The sequence below is a fragment of the Barbus barbus genome (genome assembly GCF_936440315.1).
Source record: "Barbus barbus genome assembly, chromosome: 50".
NCBI lineage: Eukaryota > Metazoa > Chordata > Actinopteri > Cypriniformes > Cyprinidae > Barbus > Barbus barbus.
In genome coordinates this window covers 8,090,364-8,103,798 of record NC_136728.1, presented here as the reverse complement: position 1 = coordinate 8,103,798, position 13,435 = coordinate 8,090,364, and the positions used below count along the sequence as shown (strand labels likewise).

General features: G+C 44.2%; 1 protein-coding gene across 1 annotated transcript in view; it reads right to left on the bottom strand.

Annotated features, from left to right (window-relative positions):
• Positions 1–5,150, bottom strand: part of LOC306868436 (nuclear receptor ROR-alpha A) — a 281,247-nt gene extending 276,097 nt beyond the window's left edge. Inside the window, exon 1 of the mRNA XM_079414597.1 lies at positions 4,838–5,150. Coding sequence (XP_079270723.1) covers positions 4,838–4,991 — 154 coding nt within the window. The 5' untranslated portion in view covers positions 4,992–5,150. The remainder of the gene's footprint in view (positions 1–4,837) is intronic.
• Between the last annotated feature and the right edge of the window lie 8,285 nt (positions 5,151–13,435).

The window sequence follows — 13,435 nt, the reverse complement described above, 5'->3', positions numbered from 1 at the left end:
GTAAGTAACTAATAACAGAATTTTCATTTTTGGGTGAACTATCCCTTTAAGAAACCCAAATCTTGCTCTACACCTTTTTAAAAATCAAACATCCAGTTCACTTCCATGTAAGATTACATATAATGAAAGCAAAAGACCTTCATAAGATCAAAAACCCTTTAAAAAAGCTACAAGCCTGAACCTCCATAACCAAAAACAGAGCATTAATACTGACTGTTTACAAACTCCCTCCTTGAGCACTGGAGGAAGTCAAATGCAGTAATAACACACTCTATAAATGATTTAAGCATTTGTGTGCTTGCCTGTCTGACCCTCTCTTATCCTTCAAGAACCTCCTTTAAACAAGATGTCAAGTGTCAACACTCGGGGTTATAACAGTATGTGACGCTCTTCAGCTTTGCCTTTTGATTACTAGAAGGTCAAATGTGAAGTTTGACCTGCTCCGAGTTCTTCTGTGGATGAGGACAAGCACAGGTAAAAATCATGACAGGCAAAAACATTGTACGGTCAAAGGCCATGTGTGGGCATGGTGTAAAAAAACCAAAAGGGAAAATTTGTTTCTTACTAAAAGTCTTTACATCCAGATGTTGGTTTCTGTGGACAAAGTTAAGTGTACTGTCTGAACAACGCATTATAATTTGGAGAATACTTCAGATGTTTGACAAAAAAAACTAAGCCACAATGGCTGATCTTTTACTTTTGTTGTTGTTGTTGTTGTTAAATCATTTTATATATGTGCAATAAACCATGAAAAATAAATGTGTCTGAAATAAGACTACATATGATTCAATTAAAGTAAATGTACAAAAATAAATAAATTAAAAAATAAAATAAAAAAAGATGTTTTTATTTTGTTAAATCATTTGGATCTGTGCAAAAAAAATACAAATACAAATACAAAAAAAAAAATCGAAAAATATATATCTGAAATAAGAATACACCAAATGATTTCAAGCAAATATAATTAATTAATTAATTAATTATAAATACTGAATTTAGCATATAACTAATGCACCATTTAAAAAGTATTGATTAAAATAAATATAATACAGGCAAAATTAATTTACTGAAAGAGAAACACAATGGGTGTGGACTACTATTCTGAGTTGTAATATTACACTCATGTAAAAAAAAATGAGTCCACTGGATGACATTCAGGTCAAATGACACATTTATTACATAAACAACAGGTTTCACTGCCAAAAAGGTACCAAAAAATATAAATGCGACCTTAAATCCAAGTACAGTTTTTACTTTTTTCAAAATTGATTATATGTTTCCTTAATAATAAAAAAAAACAAGGCAGAAAAAGTTATTTGGTTTGAACTTGAATATGCAGGTAATATTTTATAAAAATTAGCCCATTGGATGACATTTAGGTTTGTTACATAAACTGTGATAAATGTGCCAAAAATATGAATCAGACCTAAAAACAAAAGGGCGGCTTAAGGTCGTCTTTCCTCAAATTATTATAGACTTTCTTAATAAGAGCTGGAAAAAGTTGGTTTGAACTTTTGATAATAATAACAACTCACTCTCTCAACTTAAAGGCATAAAAGACAAATTTCAATTAAAAGAAACAGAGTTCCTATAATTTTCTTCATAAATGTAACCGGTCATCCTAACTCTTCCAAAAGCCTCAGATATATTCTCTTTTCACTTGAGATCAAAGCAATGCGGTTTGCTTCGTTTCATAGATCCGCTGAAAGTGGTTAATTCATCCGTGTGCTGAGATTGCCTCCGACACCCACAATCACAGCCAATGCAGCCAAAGCTAAATAAACTCACTGACACACCACAAGCAAAACCACAAACTGCTTGTGGTTAACTAATAATAAAGCAGTTTCACATGTGGCGTCCTACTGTGCGTAATTATGAGATCCGACTAAACCGCAATTTTAGGTGTTTAAGCAGCCAAAATATGATTAACAGTCACAGCTGCTAAAACATGTACTTGAGTGTGACTTTGATATTTACTTAGTCTTAAAAAAGTAATAATAATGTATATGATCCAAAGATAACATAAGCTATAAAGACAAACATTTAAAATGAAACGTCATTATTGCAGCATTTGCTGTCTTTCTCTTACAGTGTCTATCAGGGCTGCACAATTAAACTGAAAAATATTCAACATTAATTTGACAACAGCTAATACAGCAATGCATTTACATGTATGTTTTGTTGTTTTGTTTTTTTGCAAACTTGAGGCCAAAAGTCCAAGATCTAATATCAAAGAATGTGCACCATCTACACTTTTGTGTCAACAAGTACATTTTATTTGTTAAAGAATAAGTCAAATAAATACATAAGTTCAATGAAATATGAGGTCAAATCACTTATGTTGATAGTTTAGTCACTGTCTTGATCTAAAACAGCAATAAATAAATTCAAAAACAGTTCTGCGATCATCTTGCACAAAATAAGCATTTCAATGGCAATTCTACTGCGTTAAAATAAAATCTGTTTTCTTTTTATTTATTATATAATAAAATGAAAAAAACTTGGTAAGTGTACTGCGTTAGGCTATCTGAGACTTGTCATAGCACTTGATTTTGATTGCTTCCATTGTCCTCATTTGTAAGTCGCTTTGGATAAAAGCATCTGCTAAATGACTAAATGTAAATGTAAAATTAATAATTGTGATTGCATTTAATGTTTTTATTTGGATTTGTCATATTCATGCAGCCCTAACCTGCTGAAAAAAAAAACAGCTCAAATTTATTTTGTAGATAAATAAGTAGAAAATGATTTTGTTGTATTTTTTTAATAAAGTATTATTTCTATTAATAATATTATGTTCTGCATATCATAATTTATCCATATAACATCTATTCTCCGTTAGCATTTTATGGGTTTGTTTTTATGTTGGATTTTGATTTATGAGTCAAATAAGGTGTCTGGTTAACATTACTTGAATATCGTTCCTTCTCTAACGTGAATCTTACATAATCAAACATGAGTTCTGAAGGGTTTTTTAAGCAAGCTGCGAAAAGGGCTAAACAAGGAATACAACTACCTAAAGGATGCGACTGAGTGTCCTTGATGAATCAGAAATCTTTGTATTGCTTCTATAGCAACTAACATAAAAGCTTCAAAATTCATACTTAAGGTATGACTGGGTACCATTTATGCAATAGGACCAAATGTCTCTAACATCATTTATTTTAGTCATAATTCACACCCTGCCATTCTTAACGGCCTACAAACTGATGTCACGATGGCACAGGTCTATTGACTCTGCTGGTGTGTTTGTTGCACAAGTCTTGCGAAAGCAAAGTGGATTTCTAACACAGCCGAAGAGAACAGTCCCGCTAAACACTTGGTTTCTCATCGCCCATTCACACAAGGGTTACATAACAGGACTGAAGCCTTCTTTCTTTTGCCTTTCCCTTCCAGATGCACTTTAGCATGTAAAGGGCAGGGGTGAATATAGGTCAGCAGGTTAGGAGCATCTCAAAGTCAATCTCCTTCTTTAAAAGAAAAAAAAAACGGCATAGACTTGCCTAAAAACTCCCATCCGGACAGTGCCTCCCTATACCTGCCTCTTCAGACTGCTATTACATAACTGCACAGTGCTGGGAAAGTACCATGTAACAAAAGTGAAACAACGGCTAGAGAGCAGGATTTATTATAGCTCCATAAAATTCATTTTCGCTATTCAACATCATTTCTCCTTATTCTTTAATTGACGACAAACATTAAAACTCGAGAACCAAACCCACGCGCGGCTGACTTCACAGACCAGCGGTAATATTTACATTTTGAAAGCGAATGGAGCAGTTCAAGTCCCGATTTGATATGCAATTTTGTTTCATAAACCAATAAAAAAGACAATTCTGAACAGCATTACACATATTCGCCAGAGTGTACTCATACAAAACACTCTGAACCCCAGACTCCGACATATCGAATGATTTTCCCTGCTCTGTTTATGGCTAAACTTGTTACATAACCAGCTTACATTCCACATTCACCATACCAGCCTCTAAATATACCCTTCAGCGCGACACACAACAACCTGAACAGACATTCAACGTTACTTTATGCAGTGTCGTGTCACTTTATGTCTTTATAATCGCAGATACATTTTGCACTGAACTTGAATGAGTCGAATGGAGACACCGAAGGGGGAGTGGCTAAAAAAAACTACTGTCTGTACTGTACAACACTCATATTTAGACAAATCTCAATAAAAATTAGATATTAAAGCATTGCGGGAAGTCCAAATGCCTTTGAATAGCCTGTATTTTATATATGCGAAATTAGTGTTTAAATGCGTCCAACTAGGCTAGCATCCACACAAGTGCAAAAAAATCAAGCAAAGGCATGCTGACAACTAATAAATGAAATGTAAAAATATAACAAACAAATAAGCATATATCAAAATAAAATGTTATCATTTTCAAATAGCCTACAGTCCACATAAGTTCGATTTGTGTGTATTTAATACACATCATAACAATCTGATATCTTCCTATGCATGCATGTATTATTTCACAGCACTTTTAAATGCAGAAATTAACTTTAATATTGTCAAATTTAGATGTGTTTAATAAACGCGTCTTCAGTGTCAGTGTTGTCTTACATCACACAACAATAGCAGGATCATTCGGTTATACGAGCACATAAACTCTAAAAGCATCCTAATTCCTATTTATTTCACAAATGCCATTTATTCCTATTCACCACGCGCTTTTCCAGTGAACCAAACGCGCTGGAACGATTTTGACGCGCCGCGCGCGCCATTTAAGTTAAAATGAATTCACTTTGAAGTTTTGCACATCGATACTACGGAGAATCAATGTCGTATCGATTCCAAAGAATCACTGTCTCTCACCTCTGTTGGTGCTGGAGCAGCTCTGCCGGCGCACCGGGGCTTGGTGCTCAGCTTTGCGGAGGGTCTCCAGGTTTACCGGGGTTTCCCTGACCGGGGTAACCGGCTCTGAGACGCCGTTGCCCGGGTCGCTCGCTGGATCTGGAGGGGACTCCATGTTGTGCTTTCTTTTGGAGCTATTGCTGCTGGTGTATCACGACGCGCCGCGATGCGATTCAGAGCTCAGAGGTTTGCTGTAGCTATGTATTTTTCTAGCAGAAGTAAGAAATGTTGAACAGGCGAGTGTAGACAGAGGTGGGTGTGTAGGTTTGATTGTCCACTGGCAGCGCTAGAGAGAAGCTCCAGTGCAGCCGCTCAACAGGGACACACTGTCAATAGCCGATGAATGGATGTGCGTGAGACCTATTAACACTGGCACTTTCATGCCTTTGCCCGTCTTCTAATGACCCAGCCGCACATTTTCCGCTCACAGAATGCGTCATCTAGAAGGGCACAAACTGCTCAAATTAGACGATCCTGACAGGATCCTATGATATATGTTTTTAGAATCCCTGCACCTATATGATTGGTTTATGAGCCGTGGCAAAAAGTGCATATGAGAGCTGATATTGTACCCAGTCAAATCCTAATGCCAGAAATGTTGATGATGAATATATGGGCAGCATAACCTAGATATGCGTGCAGCAATTTTTTCACCTTATGTTTGGTTACTCTATAAATGATTATTTCAATGGTGATGAACATCATTTTATAAATTGCATTTTATTTTTATACCAATTTTAAGTCGTTCTTCACCTATTTGAGAAGTAAAGCACTAGCCGTTCAAAAAACGTTCAAAAATATTCTCTCTTTATTATTCTTTACTTTGTGTTTTCTCTTATTGGTTTGAGTCATTGTTAATGGAGACACCCAGTTTTTGTCTGTCAACTTTTTATGGTAAATTCATGCAAGCAAAAAATAAATAAAGAAGAAGAATAAGAAGAAGTGAAAAATGAAATCTTAACATATGCATAAATATACTGAACAATTGTTGGACACACTAGTGTTTATCATTATTATCACCATCTTTTAGCATCTAATTTAAGATTTAGGCATTAGGCTACATATCAAAATTTGGCAGTACAAATATTATCACCATACAACTTTTTAACCTCTAAATGGTTCTGGTTCCTGAGAGATAGGCCTACAAAGATTGAGACCTAGGCCTTATTTCCAATAAAAAACATAAATTAATAATAATAGGCCTAATAGTAATAATAATGAAAAAGAATCTCCGCATCAGGTCAAGTTACTTGGTATAAGAAATTCATAAATTCATTATTAAGGGTTAATAAAAATGTAATATATTTATTGTAACAAGATTTCCCCAAATATAACCCATAGCCTATAGCTAATGTGTTGACATGAAAACAGTGCACATTGGAAACTTTCATACCCTTTTTAGTTCAAGTTTAACCACTTACTGTATAAACAGTATCTTGCATCTAGCCACAAATGTAGCTCATGCACACTGACTGAATAAGTGAAGTGTCGCTCTGGTTGTGTTTGTTTAATCAGTGTAAGAGCGCAGTAGATTAAGTTGGTCTGAGCTCTGACTTCAGCGGGTGATCAAAGCCTCAACACCCTTCGCCTAAGTTTTATAGCGGCATGTTAAGGGTGTGTTTTGATACTAAACAATGCCAAACTTGAGGGGCCCTTATTAATTAAATATTTGGTTTGGTGTCGAAGCAGATGGCATTGTAAACAGCACGCCTGCCGCATGTGTTTAGCGCGGAAGAGCCACGCCCCCTCAGAGCACGTGGACTTTGGCATGCTCTCGCAAGTCGAATCACCAACAATAAACAAGTCAAGTTCACCGCGTGCGCGATTACGTCGAGGTTACGTTTAGCTGAAAGGTCAAAACGGAACTAAAGGCTGCAACAGTTAGCACGCAGAAAACTGCCAAACTATGGTTAGTGTAGCATGGTTAATTTGTGGTTACTATGGTTTAACTATAGCAACCATGCTTTTTTTTTTGTAGTAAAACCATGGTTAATTTTCATAATTTTTTATTAGTGTTGTAGAATATGCCGAATTTGGTGCCCTCAAATCAACAGATATCACTAGTTAAAATGTATTTAAAAACCAAAATATATTACATAAAGTGATGTATTGTAATATCTCATAACATATTCCTCTAATCAAAGTACTCAAAGTCATGTATTTTAAATTATATAGCCTATCACATATCAGTTTAATACATGAGATTCTTTTTGTGTTATTAAACAAATAAATTAGTATTAATAAATGAAAACGGCATCAGACTTTGACCCCAATTTGGACACTCAAGATGCCACATTATATAAGTATGAATGTCTTTAAATTATATAGCATAATATGAAACTAAATGCCATTAGGCATACTTTTCAAGCAAGTCATTTTACAAAAGGACATTGGTTAGGTTTCAAATTATAATAGGACGAGTATTTGGAAACGTTTATGTGAAATGTTTGTGGAACATGTTAATTTGATGAACTACACCTGTGTGAACTTGGAACTAACTTCATATATCCACTAAAAATGGCCAGTTGGTTAAATGTCATTTTTTAAAATGCTCAGAAAACTGCAGTTAGTTCCCAGAAAAGCTCTAGTGTTAAAGTGTCATACTGAAGTGTGTCCAAAAGTGATCTAGAACATTTTTGAAGCCATTTTGCCACATGGTTGTTTTGGTGAAAAACACTTTCATCCTAGATAAACCTCTGATGGTCCACAGAGGCAAAGTTGTTAGATGTCCAGACATTTTTTTTTTTGTTTTGTTTTTTTTAGATGAGTTTGTTTCTTCATCTGAACAGATTTGGAGAAATTTAGGACCACGTCACCAATGGATCCTCTGCAGTGAATGGGTGCCGTCAGAATGAGAGTCCAAACAGTTGATAAAAACATCACAATCCACACAACTCCAGTCACCAGTTAACATGTATCTTAACATGATGCAAAATCGACCTAGGTTACGTATGTAACCCAGGTTCCCTAAGGGAACGAGAGCTGCGTCGGAAGACGCTATGGGAACGCTCTCAGCGTCATTCCGCTCTGAATATCGTATGCAATCAGTCCAATAGAAAGGGCGAAGCATCACGGGCGGGGTGACGTCACGACCAGGAAGTATATAAGCACGTGAGGCGGCGCCCGCGTTAGCTCCATGTCATGAAGCAAGCGCTGGCAGGGATGCCGGAAGTATGGCTGCGAGACGCAGCTCTCGTTCCCTTAGGGAACCTGGGTTACATATGTAACCTAGGTCGTTCCCTTTCAGGAACGTCGAGCTGCGTCGGAAGACGCTATGGGAACGCTATACCAACGCCTCCATACTGACAAGTCCCTGTCTGTGTCAGGACAAAAGGACAGAGGAGCCTGGAGTGGCTCGGAGATCAAGGTTGTAAAACCTCGCAAAGGTCAGGGGCGTGGACCATCCAACAGCGTCGCAGATGTCCCGTATTGGGACACCTGCCCAAAGGGCCTTTGAGGCCGCCATACCTCTAGTTGAGTGAGCTCTGGCTCCCAGCGGATGGGCAAGCCCAGAGGCCTCGTAAGCAAGATTAACAGCATCCACAATCCACCTACTAAGAGTGGGCTTCGTAGCAGGGAGACCCCCCTTAGGCGGACCATAGCATACCAGCAACTGGTCCGACTTTCTCCACAGGGCAGCTCTGTGGATGTACGTGCCCAGTGCTCACACTGGACACATACGGTTGTGCTTCTCCTGGCCGAAGGGAGGAGGACAGAGGCCTGGAGTACGACCGGCTGTGGTACGACCGTTAGAACCTTCGGTACGTACCCCATTTTTCAGGGGTAGAGAAAGACTTTCGCCGAACCGGGCACACAGTCAACATCGAAGGGGCCGCAGACAGGGCCTGAAGGTGATCACCCTCCTCAGAGAATGATGGCTAACCAGAAGACGGTCTTGGAGGTGAGGAGTCTATCTGTTATCTCCTCGACATGCTCAAAGGTGCTCACACCGAGCCTCGGAACCGCAGCCAGGTCCCACGTGGGGACGTGATCGTACAGGAGGCCTCAGCCTCCGCGCACCGGAGGAAACATGTAACTAGGGGGTATCTGCCCACTGCTTGGCCACCGATAAGGGCGTGGTATGACAAATAGCTGCCACGTAGACCTTAGTAGTGGAGTGGGTTAACCCTGCGGAGAACCGGGCCTGCAGGGACTCCAGCACTGTACCAACTGGGCAGTTAACTGGGTCAAATTGGCGGTCTCCGCACCAGGAAGTGAAGAGTTTCCACTTCAGGCATACAGTTTCCTCGTAGAGGGAGCTCTGGATTGAAGGAGGGTCTCAACAATCTCAGTTGACAGACCGGAAGCTACGAGTTGCGCCCCCTCAGAGGCCATACCCACAGCTTCCATAGCTCCGGGCGGGGGTGCACCCCCCTGCCTGTGAGAGGAGATCTCTTCTGACAGGCACCGGCCACGGGGTGCCGTCGAGAAGAGCAATCAGGTCCGAGAACCATACTCGGCCCGGCCAGAACGGCGCTACTAGCAGTAGACTGACCGCGTCCCGGCGCACTCTCTCCAGAACTCCCGGGAGCAGAGCGATCGGGGGGAAGGCGTACAGACGCAGCCTCGGCCACGTCTGCACCATAGCATCCAGACCCAGCGGGGCTGGCGGAGCTAGAGAGAACCAGAGGGGACATTGCGCTGACTCTCAAGTGGCGAAGAGGTCCACCTGTGCCTGGCCAAAGACCTTCCAGATCTGCTTCACCACCTCTGGGTGAAGCATCCATTCCCCGGGCCTCAGCCCCTGCCTCGACAGAACGTCTGCTCCCACATTGAGATGCCCAGGGATGTGAATAGCTCTCAAGGATAGGAACTTGCCCTGGGCCCACACCAGGATCTGGTGCGCCAGCTTGTACAAGGGGCGCGACCTCAGACCTCCTTGGTGGTTGATATACGAGACTACTGCCGTGCTGTCGGTGCGCACCAGCACATGGCGGTCTCTTAGGTCCGGGAGGAAGTGCTTGATCGCACGGAACACCGCTAGGATCTCTAGCTGGTTGATATGCCACGATAGGTGGCGTCGACTCCACAGACCACGGGCAGGGTGGCCACTCATGACCGCACCCCAACCGGTGAGGGATGCGTCCGTCGCTAGCGAGACGCGGCGACACGGAGCTCCCAGCACCGGGCCCTGAACCAAGAACTGAGGATCTCTCCACATGTCTAAGGCACGGACACCACGGCGTGACACTTTGACAGCGCGGAGCGAGTCTCCCCTCAAGGAGACCCCTCTGTTCTTGAGCCACCACTGTAGGGGCCTCATGTACAGCAGGCCAGAAGGAATCACGCTGGACGCTGCTGCCATAAGCCCTAGCAGCCTCTGAAACTGCTTGACAGTGAATGGCTGGCCTTGACGCACTCTCCTGACTGCCGTGAGAATCGACTCGATCCGAGCAGGGGTCAAACATGCCTGCATCGTGGTCGAATCCCACACCACGCCTAGATAAGTGGTTCTCTGAACTGGAGACAGCACACTTTTCTTGGCGTTGAGTCTCAACCCCAACTCTCTCATGTGGGCGAGAACGACATCTCGATGCCGAACCGCCAACTGCTCTGTCTGAGCGAGAACCAACCAATCGTCGATGTAATTGAGTATGCGGATGCCCTGCAGTCGCAACGGGACCAGTGCCGCATCCACACACTTGGTGAAAGTGCGGGGTGAGAGTGCTAGGCCGAAAGGAAGAACCCGATACTGATACGCTTTGCCCCCGAAAGCGAACCTCAGGAACTGCCTGTGAGAGGGAAGGATGGATATATGGAAATAGGCATCTTTGAGATCTATCGAGACAAACCAGTCCTCGGACCTGATCTGAGATATAATCTGCCTGACTGTAAGCATCTTGAACTTCAGCTTTCTGACTGAGCGGTTCAGAGCTCGCAGATCCAATATGGGCCTCAGCCCCCCAATCCTTCTTTGGAACAATGAAGTATCAGCTGTAGAAGCCGGCGCGAGTCTCGTGAGGAGGAACCAACTCGATGGCTTCCTTCCTTACTAAATTCTCGACTTCTTGTCCCAGAACCAGAGCCTGCTCGGGGCGGACCGTAGTCACGCAAACCCCGTAGAACGGCGGAGGTGGCCCATCGAACTGGATGGAATAACCATGCTCTACCGTCCGCAGGACCCAAAGAGACACATCTGGTAGCCGCTGCCTGGCCACTAGATGGTCTACTAAGGGAATCAGTCTCTCGAGACTGACCTCTGATGTTAAAGATATGGCCAGACCACTGTCTTGCTGCGGAAGTCCGGAGGAAGACGCGGTCTCTGGCGCTTGAGGCGAGGTTCTCAGGCCCGCAGTCACTACCGGCGGGGAATTCTGAGAAAAGCACTCGCTGGGACCTGCTGTGCCCTGGAGCTGCAGGGTTGACAGACAGATCCCCGGAGGACACCGAGGGGAGACGGTCACCGTGTGCCGCGGTGTAAGCCGCTCCACCCCAGTAGGAGTCGTCCTCCGCAGTCCTGGGGCTCGCCCGTCAGGACCTCTGAACGAACCAGACCCTGCCAGGCAGGTCCCAAAGAGACGCATTCGGCAGCTCACTGCCCAATGGTCTACTAAGGGAATCAGGCTCTCGAAACTGACCTCTGGTGTCAGAGAAATGGCCAGACCGCTGTCTCGCTGCGGAGCTTCGGAGGGAGACGCGGTCTCTGGCAACTGAGGCGAGTTTCTCAGGCCCGCAGTCACTACCGGCGGGGAATTCTGAGAAAAAAACACTCGCTGGGACCTGCCGTGCCCTGGAACTGCAGGGTTGACAGACAAGTCCCCGGAGAGCACCGAGGGGAGACGGTCACCGTGTGCCGCGGTGCAAGCCGCTCCACCCCAGTAGGGGTCGCTCTCCGCGATCCTGGGGCTCGCCCGTCAGGACCTGCTGCGGGAGGAGCTGGTATGCGGAGGAGGCTGCGCCCGCCCAGCAGCCGCCTGAATTTCGAGAGCGCGCATACCATCTGCCCTCAAAGATTCCACCCGCGATCTCAACACCTCGGTGGAGATCGGGGGAAACTGAAGGCTCTTGTGGCTCCTCACACTGGGGCGAGAGAGGCGGCGAAACCTCGTCAACGCTCGTCACATCCCTTTTCCTCGGAGGACGCAGCGTCAAGCCCTCGTCTCGGGGGGAAGAGTACCGCTTCCGAACCGCGAGACGGGGCGCCAGATCTGGTGGATACGGGAGAAGATAGTTTCTTTTCTCTTCTCTTCTAAATGCCCGCCAGCCAGATCAGCCTTTTTTTCTACGAGCCCAACGAGCGCAGCCGCCGCTCTGCCTCGGCAGAGTGGGGCTGGCTTTATTTGTGCTTGTGCAACACTAGAGTTTACAACGCTCATCACCGTCTTTCTCATCCACCTCCTCGGTAGGAAGACAAGCGGGGCGTCGAGCCCTCTCTCTGGGGAAGAGAACCGCTTCCGAGCACAGAGAGCGGGCGCTGGATTTGTTTTGATCCATTTGCGAGCCGCGCGAGCGCAGCCACCGCTCTATCTTTCTTTTGCACAAAAGCGGGGCCGACACCGCGCGGAGAGCTCGCTTTCCTTCTATATAAATTGGGGCGACAGAGGCGGCGAAACCTCATCAACGCTCGTCACGTCAACCTCCTCGGAGGAAGACAGACGAAGTGTTGAGCCCTCGTCTCGGGGGGAAGAGACCGCTTCCGAACCGCGAGACGGGGCGCCAGATCTGACGGATACGGGAGGAGATAGGGACATTCCCGTCTCACTCTCGTTCGCCAAATCAGCCTGTGAGTCCCACGAGCGCAGCCGCCGCTCTGCCTAGGCAAAAGCGGGGCCAGCACCACGCGGGGAGCTCACAAAGACTCTCTTCTCGAAGAGAGCCCTCCGAGTGCGGAGTGTGCGCAGCGAGAGCCGCTCACAATGCGGGCAGTCAGCTCCCTCGAGAGCCGCTGCCTCGCGCTCCGCACTCAGGTAGACCACGCACAGATCATGTGTGTCCCCGCTCATAATGCTTTTTTTTCATAACGCAGGCAGTGGACTAGCACACAATCTGAAACGCGATCTAGGATCGCCCCCTGTTTTGGTCTTGGCTTTAGGGATGTCTAATTTCTTTTCAGGACATACAACACTAAATAAGACTCACAAAACAGATATGGACTGACAACACACAGAGCGCTTGCTGAATGACAGAAAGCTAACGCGGGCGCCGCCTCACGTGCTTATATACTTCCTGGTCGTGACGTCACCCCGCCCGTGACGCTTCGCCCTTTCTATTGGACTGATTGCATACGATATTCAGAGCGGAATGACGCTGAGAGCGTTCCCATAGCGTCTTCCGACGCAGCTCGACGTTCCTGAAAGGGAACTACATGTTTTATAAGAAAAAAATAATTTGATTTATTTTCACTTTAAACAATCACTTTTGACTAAAATACCCATAATCAAAAGACCCACGACTAAAAGACTCATAATTGAGTCCATAATCCATAATAACACTTCCTTCAGTGAAAAAATTCCATACAGTCAGTGTTGTCCTCTCACATCAAAATCCACTAACTTAATTGTCTAGAACTGATTTAGTTTGTAAACAGTGCTTGATTTGTGCATATTTCTCTCGTGGTTC